The 16,227-nt window shown below is 49.1% G+C and overlaps 1 protein-coding gene across 1 annotated transcript in view; it reads right to left on the reverse strand.

Annotated features, from left to right (window-relative positions):
- PTCH1 (patched 1) overlaps positions 1-15,340 on the reverse strand; it is a 67,117-nt gene extending 51,777 nt beyond the window's left edge. Inside the window, exons 1-2 of the mRNA XM_075725929.1 lie at positions 15,131-15,340; positions 13,376-13,568 (exon numbers count right to left, since the gene is read on the reverse strand). Coding sequence (XP_075582044.1) covers positions 13,376-13,568; positions 15,131-15,340 — 403 coding nt within the window. The remainder of the gene's footprint in view (positions 1-13,375; positions 13,569-15,130) is intronic.
- Between the last annotated feature and the right edge of the window lie 887 nt (positions 15,341-16,227).

Below are 16,227 nucleotides of genomic sequence, written 5' to 3' on the forward strand. Positions count from 1 at the left end.
AAGACTGAGGAATGAATGGGCATGGAGAGCAAACTAGCCTTTCTTCCGAAGACATGGTCCCATCAGGTCAGAGCTAAGCCACAGCTTTTGGTGGAGAAGCCCAACTACTGAATTTTCTGGCTGAAGTAGCAAAGGAATAAAGGACTCCAGACTCTGCTTCTTCCCAGAAATCAGGGCGATGGGCCTACAGTGAGGACAGGCAGCTAATACAGATTACTGCAAGTCTCCCAACAGTTTATGGTCATGTAACAGTTTACACCCGCTGAGGAGCAAAGCTGAATTTTTATTTTTCGGTAATTTAAGAAAACACTTGAGCACTCTTCCTAACAGGCCAAAATCCTCAATTGTATGTGAGAGTGACTAAGTTTCCAGGAGTTCTGCTGAGAAGGGTATGTAAGGGGCTTCAAGGTCTAAACCTAAGGATTTCAAAACAGCTGAATATAATTGTTTTAAGTTACTTTAACTTGAGTAAGAGCTTCTGCTGGGTAATATGTTAAAAACAATTTGCTGTGTTGTTCCACAGCAGTCAGCTTTCCTCTAGGCCCAACTTTTCATTTAACCTCTCAGTGCCCTTTCCTCAAATATGTAATTGTTTTCCTGTGTGGTTAAAAGCAGCATTTTTAAGTCTTTTCATCTGTACTCCTGGGATAGCACAAATTTCATCTGTACACGGAGTAGCACAAAATTTGAATGCAATTTTTTTAAAGGAACAGCAAACGCAATGAAAAAAACCTCTTTAGCCAGAACCTTTTAGGGGATACCATTTCCTCAATAGTGCTTTCAGGAGACAGCAAAACTAACGTATAGAAAAATGAAAGGAATGAACATGTTATGAAACAGGGTACAGTTTCTTTCAAGTATTCCCTACCAGCTGCTTGCTGTACCATCTGTTGTTGCCTAAGCAGCTTCCTTCTGAATGGCTTTGCACTGAAGCAGAACTGCTCTCACTGTCGGACACAATCAGGTCAGGTCAGCGCTCCCCCCAGCACCGAACCTGCTGCCTGTCACGGCTCCCCCCACCTCGATATTTCTTACTGGCCACCAGCTCCCAGGACAGCGCTGCATCTGTCAGGAGGCCCATTTTTCATAGTTTGCTCCCTATTCACACCGAGCAGTAAAGCGCGCGCTTCATTTTGCGCAGGGCGCAACCAGAGCTTCCCGTCAGACGCTCCGAGAGCGTGGCCATATGGCCCGGTTTGTTCTGAAGCAGAAAAGGGCTGGGAAAGAAAGTTATTAAGCAAACGACCAAACGCACCCCACGACACAACCTTTATTTTCTACCTTTGGCTAGGCCCATCGTGCGGGTGACTTCACTCCACCGCCGCAACGGCGGCCTGCTCTCCCTTTGAACGCGCGGTCACCGGAGGCTCCGGCAGCGGCGGAGACGCGGCCCGGCCCCGGCCCCGGGCACAGCGGCAGGCGGGAGGCGCCCGGGGGCCGTGCCCTCCGCCGGCACCGCCCCGGGGCTGCCGCCGCGGGTCCCGCCGCCCTCCGCCAGCGCCTCCAGCCGCCGGCACACCGCGCAGCCCGCCCGCCGCTCCCCGCTTTCCGCGGGGCCGGGCCCCCCCCCTCCCCGGCGCCGAGCGCAGCGCCGGCCCCTGCGCCGGGAGCAGCGGCGGGGGGCAGCGGCGGCCCCGAGGGGGGGCAGGCCGCCGCGCCCATGCGCTGCCAAGGCCGCTCCTTCCCGCCGCATCTGTGCGGGGAAACACACGTCGCTGGGAGCCACTTTCATGATTTTGTTGCGAGCGGGATTAGCTGGATTAGGGGCTGATTCATAAGGACCCCCTGCGGCTGCGAGGAAGTTTCATCACAAGGTCAGTGTGGTGTGAACTATATTCTGTCAACACCACCACTCCTCATAGCCGACTACAAAAAATACAAAAGGGGGGGGGGGGGGGGAATTGCAAGCGAAATATATGAATGAACGGTTTACGGCAACAAAGAGATTTACAGATTTCCCCATCAGCTGTTTAAAAAAGATGTGTACCCTTCGACGCTGTGCTCCTTTAAAACAAGAAACCTGTATTAGTCATTTTTAATTTATAAAGAATTTAGTGGTTTAGGAGGTGGGAGGAACCTGGGGAATAAGTGTAGCAACCCACACACAAAACCACAGAGGAACTTCTGGCACTTAGTCTAAAACCAGTCATGCAGCTTGAAGATTGTTGCACTGTTGAGATTTTATTACATATAATGCTGCCACCTTCAAGACTTTAATTCCTAGCCCCCTAAGTGCAGTAACAGAGACATTAAAAAAAAAAAAAAGGCAAAACAAAACTCAGGTGGGTTGGAATACAGAAAGGAGGTGGTGAACTAAAAGTTTTTTTGTTTTGCTCCTTAAAGCATAATTACCAATCTCATACCTCCCCCCCCCCCAAAGATTCCCCTCACCCCATCATAATGACATCGCTCAAAGACAGCAACACTTTTGTAGCTGGCATGATGCAAAATAAAATCTACAGTGGAAGAGAGAGACTTTTGTTTTGCATGTGTGTGTAGGTTTTGGGGGGTTTGGGTTTTTGGTTTGGTTTTTTTTTTTTTTTTTTAAGAGCAGTCTCTCTTGCACAGAACCAGGCTGTTCAATCAAAGCCTTATCTGTTATATTTCTGTCCGTCTTTCTCTTCTGTTTAGTGCATTCACCAACAAGAGAAAAGGGGGTAAAGCAATGGAGGCTTTGACCTGCAGCTGTAACACAATACTTTCGCACAGCCCTGTCGACCCCTGACATAAATTTTACACCGCAGCTGGCATTTACACACTTAACATTACCATATGTATAGCCTACTCTGTGCTAATTATGCTAATCACCTGTCTAACTCTCTGCTGCGAAAAATGGTTGTATTTAGCAGTCCACTGCCTACCAATACAGCTTACTGTGTGGCTGAAATGTACATTCAGACGGCTCTGAATGGCAAGATTTTTCCACGTTGCTGGCTTCATTCAGACCACAGAAAAATTTATTCAAGTCAACTGGTTTCGGTCCGCAACAAAAAAGTTACGAGAAAAAAGTGAGTGTGTTCCTGCCCTAACATTCTAAGTCTGCTTGCAAGCAAAATGATAAATCAATTGGTGTGGGAAACAAAAAGGGAGAAAGATTTCTTTTGCAAGCCATGTGAAACTGTAGCCTATTTAAAAAAAAAAAAAAAAGGGAGAAAAAAAAGAAAAAAAGAATAAAAAAGGTCATCCTATTTCCTCAAATCTCTAGAAAGAGCAGTTAATAGATGTTTACGCCTGATCACAATTCTCTCAAGTTGCTAGCTTTTATCTACAGTTGGAAGTCATACTAAACATGTTTTAGTTTTGTTTCTTGATCTTAATAATTTGCACTAGAATATAATATTTTCTATTATCTACCACTTAAGCAGCATCAGCTTCTAAACAGCAGGGGCTTCTTTTCTGAGTATGGGGAACACTTCAAGAAGTCAGTAGAGTAAGACTGGTGTAAATTAAATCAGAATCAGGCCCATGTTGAGAGGCAGATAAGATAAATGCACCGGAAACACTCTCCAGGAAAACTGGTGCAAGAAAGTATCTTCTTTAAGTACCTGTATACTTTTTTTTTACTATTGCAGAAAAGGTAATTTAGGAAGAAAAATTTAAAGTTCTAATGGATGGGGTTTTTTTCTAATGTTATCATAGTGTCAGCAGGAAGGGAGAGGTTTAAATGAGTTCCTAAAGCTTATTTTTCTTCTGAGTATCTCACTGAGGAGATTACACCGAGATCTGCATTGGGATTACATTCCCAGAGCTATTTAAATACAGTTTATCACATACAAATAAGTTCCTATAACCTCTTTCCCCTCTGCACACACCCAAGGAAGCTATGGCAATTCACAGATTTGTCAGATAACCCAAACGTAAATCTGATTACTGCATCACCCTTGGCAATTTCCTTTCAGGTCAGATTTGTGGAATCTCCTTTCAACTAGTTTTAAATGTTATGAAATGACATGTTCATACACAAAATAGAAAAATGTGCAAATAAACCTCCTATATCCACTACCGCATCTGAAGAAGATAAGCACACTGGAAGGGAAGTAATTGTTAATATACAGCAAAGGGTATTTAATTAAAACCAAGAACAACTCAGCAATGTTTATACTCAGAAGGTGCAGCAACACACCCAGTCTTTCCATTACACAGCATGAGGTCGAGAAGAACCCTATGCCTCTGCCTTCCCTACTTCCCATCCTTTGTCCACTCTGCTTCCATGTGCACGAGACTGCTGTTCACAGTAAGGTAAAGTAACAGGTTTTGCCTGTCAGCAATGGCCTTTACTTTAATATTTTACTTATTACATGCCTGTTTGACTAAATTAAGCAGCCTCAGCCAAGACACATCTTGCTTTCTAGCATCTCAGTTTCAGTTATTATTATCTGCCAGTCCAAAGCACTAATTTATGTGTTCTTTCAGCTCCAAAATACTGATTGTGCAGCCAAAAACACAAATAACACTACAACTACTGTGCTGCTTTCAGAGTGTGTGGATTTTTCCCTTTTCTTCTATTTTTTTTTTTTTTTTTAAACTAGGAGATGGACCACCCTGCTCTCATGGCACAGAACACTATTTACATTGCAATACTTGACTGTGTAATACATCTGGCATTTTTGGGCAGGATTCCTGAGCTAGGGGCCAGAAGCCCTTAAGCAATGATTTAAGGGGGGAAAAAAAAAATCATACAGCTTGACTTAACAGTGCTCATTTCTAGTTTGTTGCACTTAACTTTTGGTTACTGACTGAAAAGCAGAAATGCATCAGACTGGTAAACAAGAGAAGGCTGTTTCTTTTAATTTATCTTACTGTTAGTAAATGAAGACTGTATTACAGTTTAAGGGCTCAGTTCCAGCTTCAGGTATACGGGTGTACAACATTCTACATGTGCCTTAAAAATATCAGCTTTTTCTTGCACATGAGCAAAATACAGATGTTTCAAATATACAATGATTACTTGTATATTTGAAGCTGGAATTAAGTTCAGTACAATTCTCCAAAGGAGCAGCACCTTTGCAGAAAGAGTCAGGTTATGGTTCTGCTCATTCCCTTACCTCTTATATATTTTGCTCAAGGACTGAAATAACTAAGTTTTCCAAAACTATGCACAAGTTAAAGCCAAGACATTCATTCTAAAAACCAAAATTAAAATTCTCCATACATCAAAATGTCTATATGGTCAGCAGTTTCCATAAAGGGCTTTCTACCTCACGAAATTACTACTTCTGCCAAATTCAGGATGTTTATAGCAACTGAGGTGATACTGAATGAAAATAACAGAAAAATAACAATAGCAAGTAAATTGTGTTTACAGATATTAAACTAAGTTTACACAGCAAAAAAGGAATTAAGAAAAACAGATTTTATTTTTAAATTCGGAATTTGAAGTTACTCCTTCCAACTCCACTCCACCTATTTCTAGCGCAATGTACAATGAAAAGTTATTCCAAGTCAAAGTTGCTCCATCAACAGCAAGGATGAACATAGCTTATTGTATCCAGTATTCATTGGTCATATTCAGCACTGTGAGTGGATAATAAAATAGCACACATCATGCAAAACAGGAGGAAAACATTTTCCCATTCTCCTTGATTCATGGTCACAGAAATAAAGTGGCCATTATAAGTTAGCATGCATTTTCAGTGCAGAAATCATACTTAAAAGTGCTGAGTTTTCTGCCATTGGGCACCATCTCAGGAATCTGTTGCCCCAGTAAAGCACCAACAGTAGAAAACAATGCAGTTTCAATAAGTTTTTTTTTAAAAAAAGAAAAGTTGTGTTTCTTTATCTTTCTGAACTCTGACTGGGGACTACATTTCTTATTGTAGAACTGTCACTTAGTCCTTAAGGAGTTTTACTGATTTCTTCAGGTTTTTCCAGGTAAAGTAACTCACAAACAGAAATGGGGAAAGACCTTCTGCATAATACAAGGCAGAAGAGATTAGAGAAATGAAAAGAACCAAAGGTGTACCGAAGATAAATAAGAATGATTGAGGAAATATATGTAACTGTACAGCAGACACAAAGAAGAATGAACTTCTTGGTAAAATTCTGCACTCCAGTTCCTGCTGAACTCCAAAAAAGAGCAGCTAGAACCACGTATATCCATGCCATCATCTGTAGAGAGAAGCAGCACTGTGCAAAGGCTGGAAGACTGAACTTTATTCTATATACAGGAGAAAATGCCTGACAAAGAACAGCCCCACAAGGACTATAACCAAAATGCTGTTTTAACCAACCAGAATATTCTTAAAAAGCTAGCTGTGAGGCAGAAAACGTTACAACCATGGTTTTACCTGAGTGCTCATAGGTTGAAGCATGTAATTCATTGTTAAAAGGATTGTGCATAAAAGTCCACGAGTGTCAAAATGAGAACATGTTCCATTAGACACCAAAAGGAAAGCAGTTGCAGCACATTAAAACTAGCATCCTAGTGGACACAGCTTCCACAGGTCATAGGGAGGTCAGCTTTGAAGGAGAAATCCAAATGAAATATAAACATGGCATTGTGGAAACCAGACAAATCTCCCATAGCTTTGTCCAGCCAGCACTAATCTAGGCATCAGCTGTGGTGCATAATCCAAACAAAGGGATCAGTCAGTTCATACATCTGGAAGCTGTCATATTTTGGAGCCTCCTAACAGTTATGTGTAACTGAAACATCCACTTGCATGCAACAGCCTTTAAATTTGTTGAGCGGTCAAGAACGGTTACATGCATACGCTATGTAGTATTACTACTTTCTGGGGAACCACCACAAATACTATTTAATAACAGAGCTTGGACCAGCTCCTCCCACGGAAAAAATAAATCATGAAAACGGATGGAGTCAGGGTGAGGACCTAGAGTTTTCCTTAATGCATTCTCTGTTGAAAGCAATTTTGAGTACCCATGGCTTTTAGAGCGCACTCTTGTCTGAATCCAGTGTCTGCTGAGGAACAATGAGAAAGGAAGGCCCGTTCTCTAGAAAAGAAAGACAGTTCACTGAGTAGGTAACAGGAGCTGCTAGTACACCTCAAACCACTCACCACCACCTCCACACAGCACCACAACTCCAGCAGCAGCCAGCCCTACAGCTGAGCTAGCTCTTCTGCCTACCTGCATTCCCCCTGTTCCTGCTCAGCAGCAGTGACGTGGGGACCAACAATAAAGCAACATTGCTTTCAACTGTTCTATTTCACTCCAGTATTTCTGTACTGAAATCTCCAAGCTCTCCAGAACTACAGAAATGCCATCACACCCTGTTCATAAGCCGCAAAATCCCCAGAGTGCAAGATGACACTCAAAAGCTCAGAAGAGACAAAAAGGGGGATGGTACAGCCAAGGCACTTCCCTCTTTAAATACACATTTCAACAGAGAAGGAAACAGACCCTTCCAAACAAGGATCTGTAGGGCACGTTCTGGCACAGACATTGGCAACAGTGTATTAAGTTTGGAAATAATAATGAAGATTAATTTTCTGCAGCCCTGAGTGAATTAAATGCCTCTCAAGTCTGAAAGGCAGAAGGAACCGTGCAACCATGCACTTACAGCTTAGAGGTGTGCCAGTTCTACTGGAGGAGATCCTCCTCTTGCCCCCTTCCAAGAAGAGGTAGAGCGGGGGGCACGCTGTTAGTCTGCTGCGGCTTTGTACATAGGTAAAGGCCTGGCTACACTAAAGTTAGGTCCAAGTTCTGCCTCTACATTCAGTGAGTTCAGGATTTCACCCTTCACCTTCTCAATGACCCAAGAATGGTCACATGCAATACCTTCATTAAAACTCTTGCAGATGAAAGAGGAATTCTAAAAGCTGAAGCTGGGTTTTTTTTTGATGTACGAGCTTTTCAGCAATGAGCACCAACTCTGAGCAGTGATGTGGACACCTGCCAAGATGGAACTTAATAGAGACCCCCAGTGATTGTGAATTTAATAGCAGGCCCTTGAAGATGACAATCAAACATCCATATAACTAAAACCTTCAAACATCTCTTCTTAACAATTTCCAACATACAGAAAAAGAGGGAGTTCAACTTCACAGGAATATAACACCCACTGTCCTGATGTTTTTATCCACAAACATCACGTAAACCTTAAATATTAGAATTTGATGCTACTTTTCAAAACAGAAGCATGGACTGAAACACTCTTCTGTTTTGACCAGTAAACATTAAAAAGAGCATGTTGCCCAGATGACCATCCTTCAGCCATCGTGAGGAAACAGCACTACTACTTTCCCATTTGAGAAACCGCATAATAAATAATCACACTTAATTCAAACAAAACAGTGGACTCGGAAATTTTCCAGATAAACACCTTTCAATGAACCTTCAATATGCGCTGAGGGACACAACACATTGCAAGGCAGTATTCAGAGATAAGTAAGCTCTTATGTCACCTGATCCATATGAAACTAATGGATTTGGTGATGTGATCAGAGACAACCCCCCAGACTGCCGCACAGCCTAGCAACACCCCACCTCAGATTCACCAGCACAGTAGCTTCTGCTCTTCTGCCGCCTACTCTGTGTCGATGTGGTGATGCAGATGCAAGCACATCTAAAACAGTACTACTACGCTGCTGCGCACATATGTGCATGTTTGTGGGAGAACTGAGTTATACCTGACTGGGCCAATTCCTACTAATGGTACTCAAACCAAACATGTTACTCCAGCCCACTCACATAAATTTGCCTCCTTGAAACAACAAATTCACAAAGATCTGTTCCTTTACTATTCTTTTTTGTTTCCCCAAAGAATACTAGTGTAAAGTTAACTGATGCCTTCAGCAGAACATAAGAATAACTTTCCTCTCCGCGTGCACTTGATCTTGCTGGGTTAAGCAAACTGAGAATACATGGACATACTAGTGGTTCCTGCATCACTCACATGCTTTCCTATGTTGCACAGGTAGATTAACGTACTTTAAGATGGGTCAGCCATAAATACTACAGTAGAGTAACTTGATTTTTGCCCCTTTAGAGTAAAAGGAAAGAATACTACACATAGCTCAACTCTTCACTTACAGCTTTTGCCATACACACTCAGTCCTAACTCACAATCAGAACACTTTGTTCCAAGTACCAAAGCTGAACTATATGGCTAAGGAGGCATTTTGTTTTCCCTGCGGGCTGTTCTATACCTACCGGTTATCACCCACCCTCTTCCTTCAAACTGGCTTAAAGAAGGGGCTCTGCATGTTAGAGCTTGGTTAGCTTTGTGAAGAGGACTGCTTAAAGAGGGAAAGGTTCAACTAAGGTACTGCTAGTGCAAAAAGTGCAGAAAGCAAGAAAGGAAGGACCGACCACCATGATCTTCAACCTCTTAAAGAAGAAAAAGTAATGAAGAAAGTGAGAGGGAAAAAATCCCAAGACAATGGTGACATGAAATGAAGTATCGAGGAACAAGACTAGACCATCTCTCCCCTTACGAGCTGCTCCAATTAACACCATTCAAGGCACTGCAGTAGCCAAATTTCAAGCTCCACTTAACAGAACCTTCTCTGGAGCCACAAAACTACCTTCTTTCAGAAGCAGCGGCTGTGAATTTACATGTGTGACTGCTGTTCACACACAGGGTCTTAGAGTGCCTATTAGAGTGGTAGCAAAAAACATAACCAGTTATGGGCATGATTTCTTTTCCATCCAGAGTACATTCTAGTTATGAATGGATGTTTCTGAAAGCACATCTGTGTCCAACAAAATTCAGTCACAGAGGAAATCAATGCAAAGCCCTTTTTGTTCTCTCAAGGGCGTACGATGTATAAAGATGCTAAACAGTCTCCACAACTCCAGTACGCATGGACACCCACATACAGCAGTTCAGCTAAAGCTGAATGGCTGTGGATAACAGAACCGCCATTAAAATGCCAGTCCAGAATTTGTTTGCCCAAGAAACTAAAACAAGCATTCTCCAGTAGCAAGGTATGCACACGGGGATGACAGACCCGCTGATGGGCTGAGGGGAAACAGGTATGTGTCCCAAGCAGCCTACAAGACAGGAGCATGGATTGAGAGCATATTGTGGGACACACAGTAATTAACTGAAGTGCTCTGAACAGCAGCCAGAGAAGGATTGTGTTTTTAAAAAAAAAAAAAAAAATTAAAAAAAGCTACTCTGCAATACTTAGTGCCAAGAAACAATCTGAAAGAAAAGCCACTTTGGTATCAGGAGGCTCACAGAAGGCCAAGAGTGCTGGCACAAATTCTGAAGGAGGAAGACTACTACAGGAAAAATGAAAGAATGATGTTTTGGAGATCTGTTTTTCTTTTTCTTTCTTTGAAAGTTTGCCTACCAGGTGGGTTTCTAAACTCCTTATGTAAATATTTCAGCCATAATAGCTTCAGGCACAGACTACTAATCATTTATCTTGGAATGTGCATGCCCTTAAAACTCATTCAAACTTCACTTCACTATTTTTAATTAATTGTGTTATGGTTTTAAAGCAACCGTTTACTTCCAGCAAACTTCAGTGCTGTATTATGTTCCATGCTCCACAGTATTCAGAAATACACCATATAAAACCAGTCTCTTTATGTAAATACTGCCAATTTATTCAGCAGTAATAACTGTAAAAAGCTTCAGTAGCAAATCAAAACTGTTACTTGAGATGTATTTCAAGTAATCTACCATATTTGACCAACATTGCCCACTTGATTCAAACTCTTGGTAAAGAAAAGGTAGAGGGAAAAAAAGACAGCTATTTTAATAAACAGGGCAATTCAGCCACTGCTTCTACTAAAAGAAACCTTGATCTAAAGGGTCCCTTAGTGTAGTAACCTCCATGGAGTGTACTTTAAAGCTGTCAGGACCAGGTGCATACAAGTGCAGAAAAACGAGTTTGGTCACTGCTTTCCACTTCTGCATGGGAAAATGCCATTCTTCCTAACAATCTCTTTCCATACCTGTTCCATCTCAAATTCTCACTCTGCGCTTCTGTCTGTAGTTAGGCAACAGAAATATGTCATTGTATTTGTTAAGTTTATTTGTATAACACCCTGGTTCGTGAGTGGAACGTTTACAGATTCTCTACCAAGAGGGCACATTTTAGCAAGCCCTTTCGCATAGATGGTCGTAGTTCTAGAACGGGAAGACTAGAAGTTAATATAAATTGAATTTGTAACATTTTATTTCATCTTAATCAGCTAGCCTATTTTTTGCGATCTACAAATGCAAGGGTTTCTAAATGCAGCATTTAATTTTTTTTTTTACATTATTTAATTCTGACATGAAAACTAAACTCAATAGATGTGAAATTACATAGGTCAACACTATACAACCAGCTGCATTATTAATTCATCTTGGCCATAAAAACCTTGGGGATCAATTTCAACTAGATTTTATACCAGGGACTTTTCCCCCTCCCCCCTCCACGAAGCAATAATGACATGAGAAGAGGTCAGTGCAGCAATTGAGCTAAGTGGCTATTTTGCAAATCATATTTTTTTCCTTGAGAATTGCATTTTTACTGCTGGGCCAGTCATACAGGCATCGTCAGCAAGCAATGCCTTGGTACCATAGGGTTACAAAAAGCACATGGCATTAACAGGATGGGATCACGCTTCCGAGTAAGTGAACCCCCGTAATGTCAGGATAATAAACCTCAGGGAAGCATGCTGGATAGAACTGCAGTCATGTCTTCTTTACCAAACACTTACAGAAAAGCATAGACAAAATACATTTGAGCAAAAACTGACAAAAGAAACTTTGCCACAACGACCTCAGAAGCACTTACTAGGAAAAAAAAAAAAAAAAAGAAAAGAGTAGAGAAAAAGAAGGGTGTTCACAATCATTTGTATTTAAGGTACATGGGACCTAGTGACCAGCAGACTGTGAATGCACATCCCTGCCTATGGATGGGATCCTGCAGCGTCTGCTCTGTTTCTCAGGGCTGTTGGCAGCAGATGTCACCATATTTTGGGCTCCTGGACTACATGGACCAAAAAAAGTCCAGTTGGTAACACATGATTTCCCAAAACAGAGAAACCAATACTCACTAAACGACCCGTGAACCTCATCCTGACCCCAATATGGCTGTCATCTACAAGGATGGAATCTGGTCCTATATGCTCTAATTCATATCCACAGGGCAGGACAGACCACCTTTGTAACAGTTGCTAACTTTGTTTGCACTCAGCGCTAGCTTTTCCACACATGCACATACAGAGAGCTATTTAGCAATGATTATTTATGCAGCCCTCCATATTAACTTTTATAAGCCAAATTCTGCTGCGAGCGACTCTTGACATAAACCCGAAGTTAACTACTGCAGTCAAGGAACTCTGTTTTCACGTCAACCCAGCTAACGGGGGGAATGCGATGCTAAGTAAATAGTATTTCCCCGCAGGAAAAACAAAAACAAAAAAAAAAACACCACCAAAAAACCCATAAACCGAACACCAAAAGACCAAACCAACCGCGAAACCCCGGCAGCCCGGAGCCGTGCCTCCCGGAGCGGGGTGCCCGGCGGCCTGGCCGCCCCGAGGGACGCGCGGGGCCTGCGAGGGGGGCGCTGGCGACACCGCTCTGCTCCCCCCGCACCCCCCCGCCTTCCTCTCCGGGGTGGGGGCTGCCCGTTTCGAAAGGCAGCCCGCCTAGCCCCGGCCCCCCGGCACCGCTCCCGCCTTCCTACGCCGGCGCCTCGGGGCCGGGCCTGGGGCAGGCGCCCCCCGCCCCGGCCGCTGCCCGCGGCCACCCCGCTCCCGGCGGCCGCGGCCGGCCAGGCCCCGCTTCGCCACGGCAGCCTTTTGGGTTCGTTGAGGGTTTTTTGGGGTTTTTTTTTTGTCCTCTCCCTCCTCTTTTTTTTATTTTTTCCTTTTTTACCTTGAGACAAATGCTCCCCCCCACAGTTGAAAGCTGTCCAAAAACCAGGACCACACACAGGCGCCCGCCCCGCCGCGCCGCGCTCCTCGCCGCCCGCCCCCTCCCCCCGCCGCGGGCGCACGCAACTCCCAAAATGGCGGAGGGGCGCATCCCCGCGCAGCCGCCGCCTCCCGCCGCCGCCGGGGACGCACAGGCCCGCCGCCCTGCCGCACGGGGAGACGGCCCGCAGGCGGGGGCGCGGGGTGGCTGGGGGCGGCCCGGCCCGGCGCCCCCCTCGCCGAGCGCCCGGCCCGCCGCCGCGGCCCCCCCGCGGGCGGGGAGGTGGTACACGCCGCCCGGGGCCGCGCGCCCCGGCCCAAGGCCCGCCGCCCGCCCCGCCGGCAGCCCGGCCCCCGCCGGCGGCGGGCCCTCCTCGGCATGCGGGGCGGCCGCCGCGCACAGGCGTACACACGCAGGCCCGCACGCCAGCCCCCGCCGCTCAAGCTGACTTTACCCGGCCGGCCAGGCGGGGAGGGACGGGTCGAGGCGGGGAGGGGCGGCAGCAGAAAGTGGGGGGGGGGGGGGACGGGGACACCCCGGACTTACCTTCCACCCACAGCTCCTCCACGTTGGTTTCGAGATTAGCTGCCCTTAATCCTACAGCGAAAGCCCCAAATATCAGGAGGCCGACAACCAAAAACTTCCCGCAGTTTTTCTGAATGTAACAGCCCAGTTTAAATAACAGTCTCTGAAACTTTGCTCGCAGCCACAGCGGCGCTCTCCGTCCCGTCGCCTTCCCCTGCAAGGCAAGAAGAGGTCAGTAGTTGAGGGGCCGCGGCAGGCCGCCGGACGCGCGCCTCCTGGCCCGGGGGTGCGCGGGGAGAGGCCCCCCCCCGGCCCTCGGGCCGCGTCCCCACGCAGCGGCCCCGGGGGCACGGAGGGAGCGGCACCGCCAGCAGCTGGAGCGGGCGTCCCGCCTGCGGGGCCCTCGCCCCACCGGGCCGCCGGCCCCGGGCGCAGGCCCGGAGGTACCTGCCGGTAGCCATCCTCGCCCCCGACCGACCCGGGGGCTGGGGGCGACGCCGCCGCATCAGAGCCCCCCGCCCCCGCCAGCAGCTGGGGCTGCGGAGCGTTCGCGCCGGCGCGACCCGCGGCTCCGGGGCAGAAGCGTCCACTGCCGATGAACCGCAACAGCCACAAGAAAGACAAAAAGTCCCTTTTCCTGTCCTCCTTAGACCTCTGAAGGGCTGGGGGGGGGGGGGGGGCGGCGGTGATGGAAAGCTAGTCAGTAGCAGTTTGCTGGCGCTTCCCCCCCTTCCCAGCTCCTAGCAGGGGTTTGGTGCTGAGGCAGGACCCACGTGGTGAGCAGCGCTGCAAGATCAGAAGTAATTCATTTCCATAGAGTTTGGAGACGCTGTGTGATCTGAATTAGGAAGTAGAGCAGCCATCTGTAAGTTACGACAATATTTGTGAACGGAAGAGGGCAGCCACATGGATTTTTTTTTTTTTTTCCCTTTTTTCCCCTTCTCCTCCTTTCCCCCTTCTTACAAAGCCTAGAAATCCTCTCCCTGAAGTGAAACCACCCCTGCAGCAAGGCAGCGTCTCGAGGTTGTTTACTTTGAACATTTTTTGGCCGGCGGAGATTGGCGGCCGGGGCCATCCCTCCGCCCCGCCCGGGCCGGGCCGGGCTTGCGGGGCGCCCCGGCACCGCCAGCCCTTCCCCGCCAACGCCGCCGCCGCTCCGCCGGGACCGGCGCGGCAAGGGCCAAGGTGGCAATTTGTTTACGGCCCTCGCTTCCCCTCCGACCGCCGGAGGAGGAAAACCCGCTGCAAGCTTTCTCTGCTGGGGGACCCCCCCCCCCCACCCTCTCCGGGGGCAGTCGCCGTGCGGGCGCTCGGCGGAGAACTCCACAAAAGCACAACTTCTGCCAAGAAAGCGGCCGCCCGCGTTCGCCCCCGTGCCGGCCGGGAGCGGCTGCTGCCGCGGTGGCCGGGGGCTACCAGGGGACGGCGAGGCGGAAAGGGGGCGGCGGGGGAGCGGGCCGGGGGCTAGCCGGGGCGGGGGGGTCCGGGAGCTAGCCCAGCCCGTCTCGGGAAATTAAGAGAGGAGCGCTCCGCAGCGCAGGCAGGCACCCGGGCAGGCGCAGGCGAGAAGGAAGGGAAGGAGGGCACTCTCTCCCGCACTGAAGAGTCACAGACGTCCCTCTCTTTTTCCCAGCATTTTATTGGTGGCTGTTTCATTTCCATCTCCTCCTTCCACCCCCGCGAGAAAACACACCACCTCCCTCCTCCTCCCCCGCCGAAAAACAGCACTAGCACTAGCGTGTATCTCTGGAAAAAAGAGTGAGAGAGTGAATGCACCTTTGAGATCTGCTCCAAGGCGAAAGCCGCATCGCAGTAGCTCGGCCGCTGCAGATACTCCCGGTCGGGCGCCGCGGCGCGCCGATTCCCTCCGGTCCTTCGCCGCCTCCCGCCGCCGCTCCTCGCCGCCCGGCCGGGGTGGCCGCCGCCGCCGCCGCCGCCCGCACTGCTGCTGGTCTCCGGCTCCGACGCGTTACCGGCTGAGGCCATGTTGCCGCCGCCGCCGCCGGCGGGACGGTGGAGCTGCCGCTGGCGCTGCCGCCGCCGCGGCGGCGGGGCCCGGGGGCCCGGGGGCGCGGCGGGGCCGCGGGGGGCTGGCGGCGCCGCGGGCCGCGGGCTGCTGCTGCTGCTGCTGCTGCGGGGGCTGCCGCCGCCGCCGCCGCTGCTGCTGGGGCTGGGGCTGCTGCGGCGCGGCCGCCTCACGCGGGGCGCGGGGCGGCGGCTGCCGCCGCGGCCGCTCCGGCCGAGTCGCTCCCCGCGCCTCCCATTGCCACATCGCGCGCGGACCCCGAGCTGCAGCCGGCCGCTCCCCGCGCCCGGCGAGGGCGGGCGCGACCCCCGGGCCCCCCCGGCCGCCGCCGCGCTCTCCTCCGCTCCCGTGGAAATCGCCTCCCTCCGGCCGCCGCTGCCTCCGGGAAGCCGCTGTCCGCGGCGGCGCTCAGCGACGGCGGCGCGGCGGCGGCGCGGCGGGCCGCGGCGGCTGCTGCTGCTGCTGCTGCTGCTGCTGCTGCTGCTGCGCTGCCTGGCCGCGCTGCACCATCCTGCCTCAGCGCCCGGGTGCTTCCCGCGGGCCGCGGGGCCGGCGGGGCTCGGCGGTCGGCCCCGCCGCGGCGGCGGGCGGCCGGCTGCCTGGCGCTCTCCCCCGGCGTGTGCGCGGCAGCACCGAGCTGCAGCCCCTCGGCTCAAGAGATGAGATGAAGAAGAAAAAAGGGACTCTCTCCATTTGGATAAAGAGGAGGAGGGGTGGAGGGGGGGGGGGGGGGAGTATGAGAGGAGAGAGAGCGAGAGAGGGAGAGGGAGGAAAAAAAAAAAGAGCTGAAAGCCCGCCCCCGGGGCTGTCAGATGGCTTGGGTTTCTGCGAGGCGATTGGCTCGGGG

This window comes from Pelecanus crispus, chromosome Z (assembly GCF_030463565.1).
Source record: "Pelecanus crispus isolate bPelCri1 chromosome Z, bPelCri1.pri, whole genome shotgun sequence".
Classification (NCBI taxonomy): domain Eukaryota; kingdom Metazoa; phylum Chordata; class Aves; order Pelecaniformes; family Pelecanidae; genus Pelecanus; species Pelecanus crispus.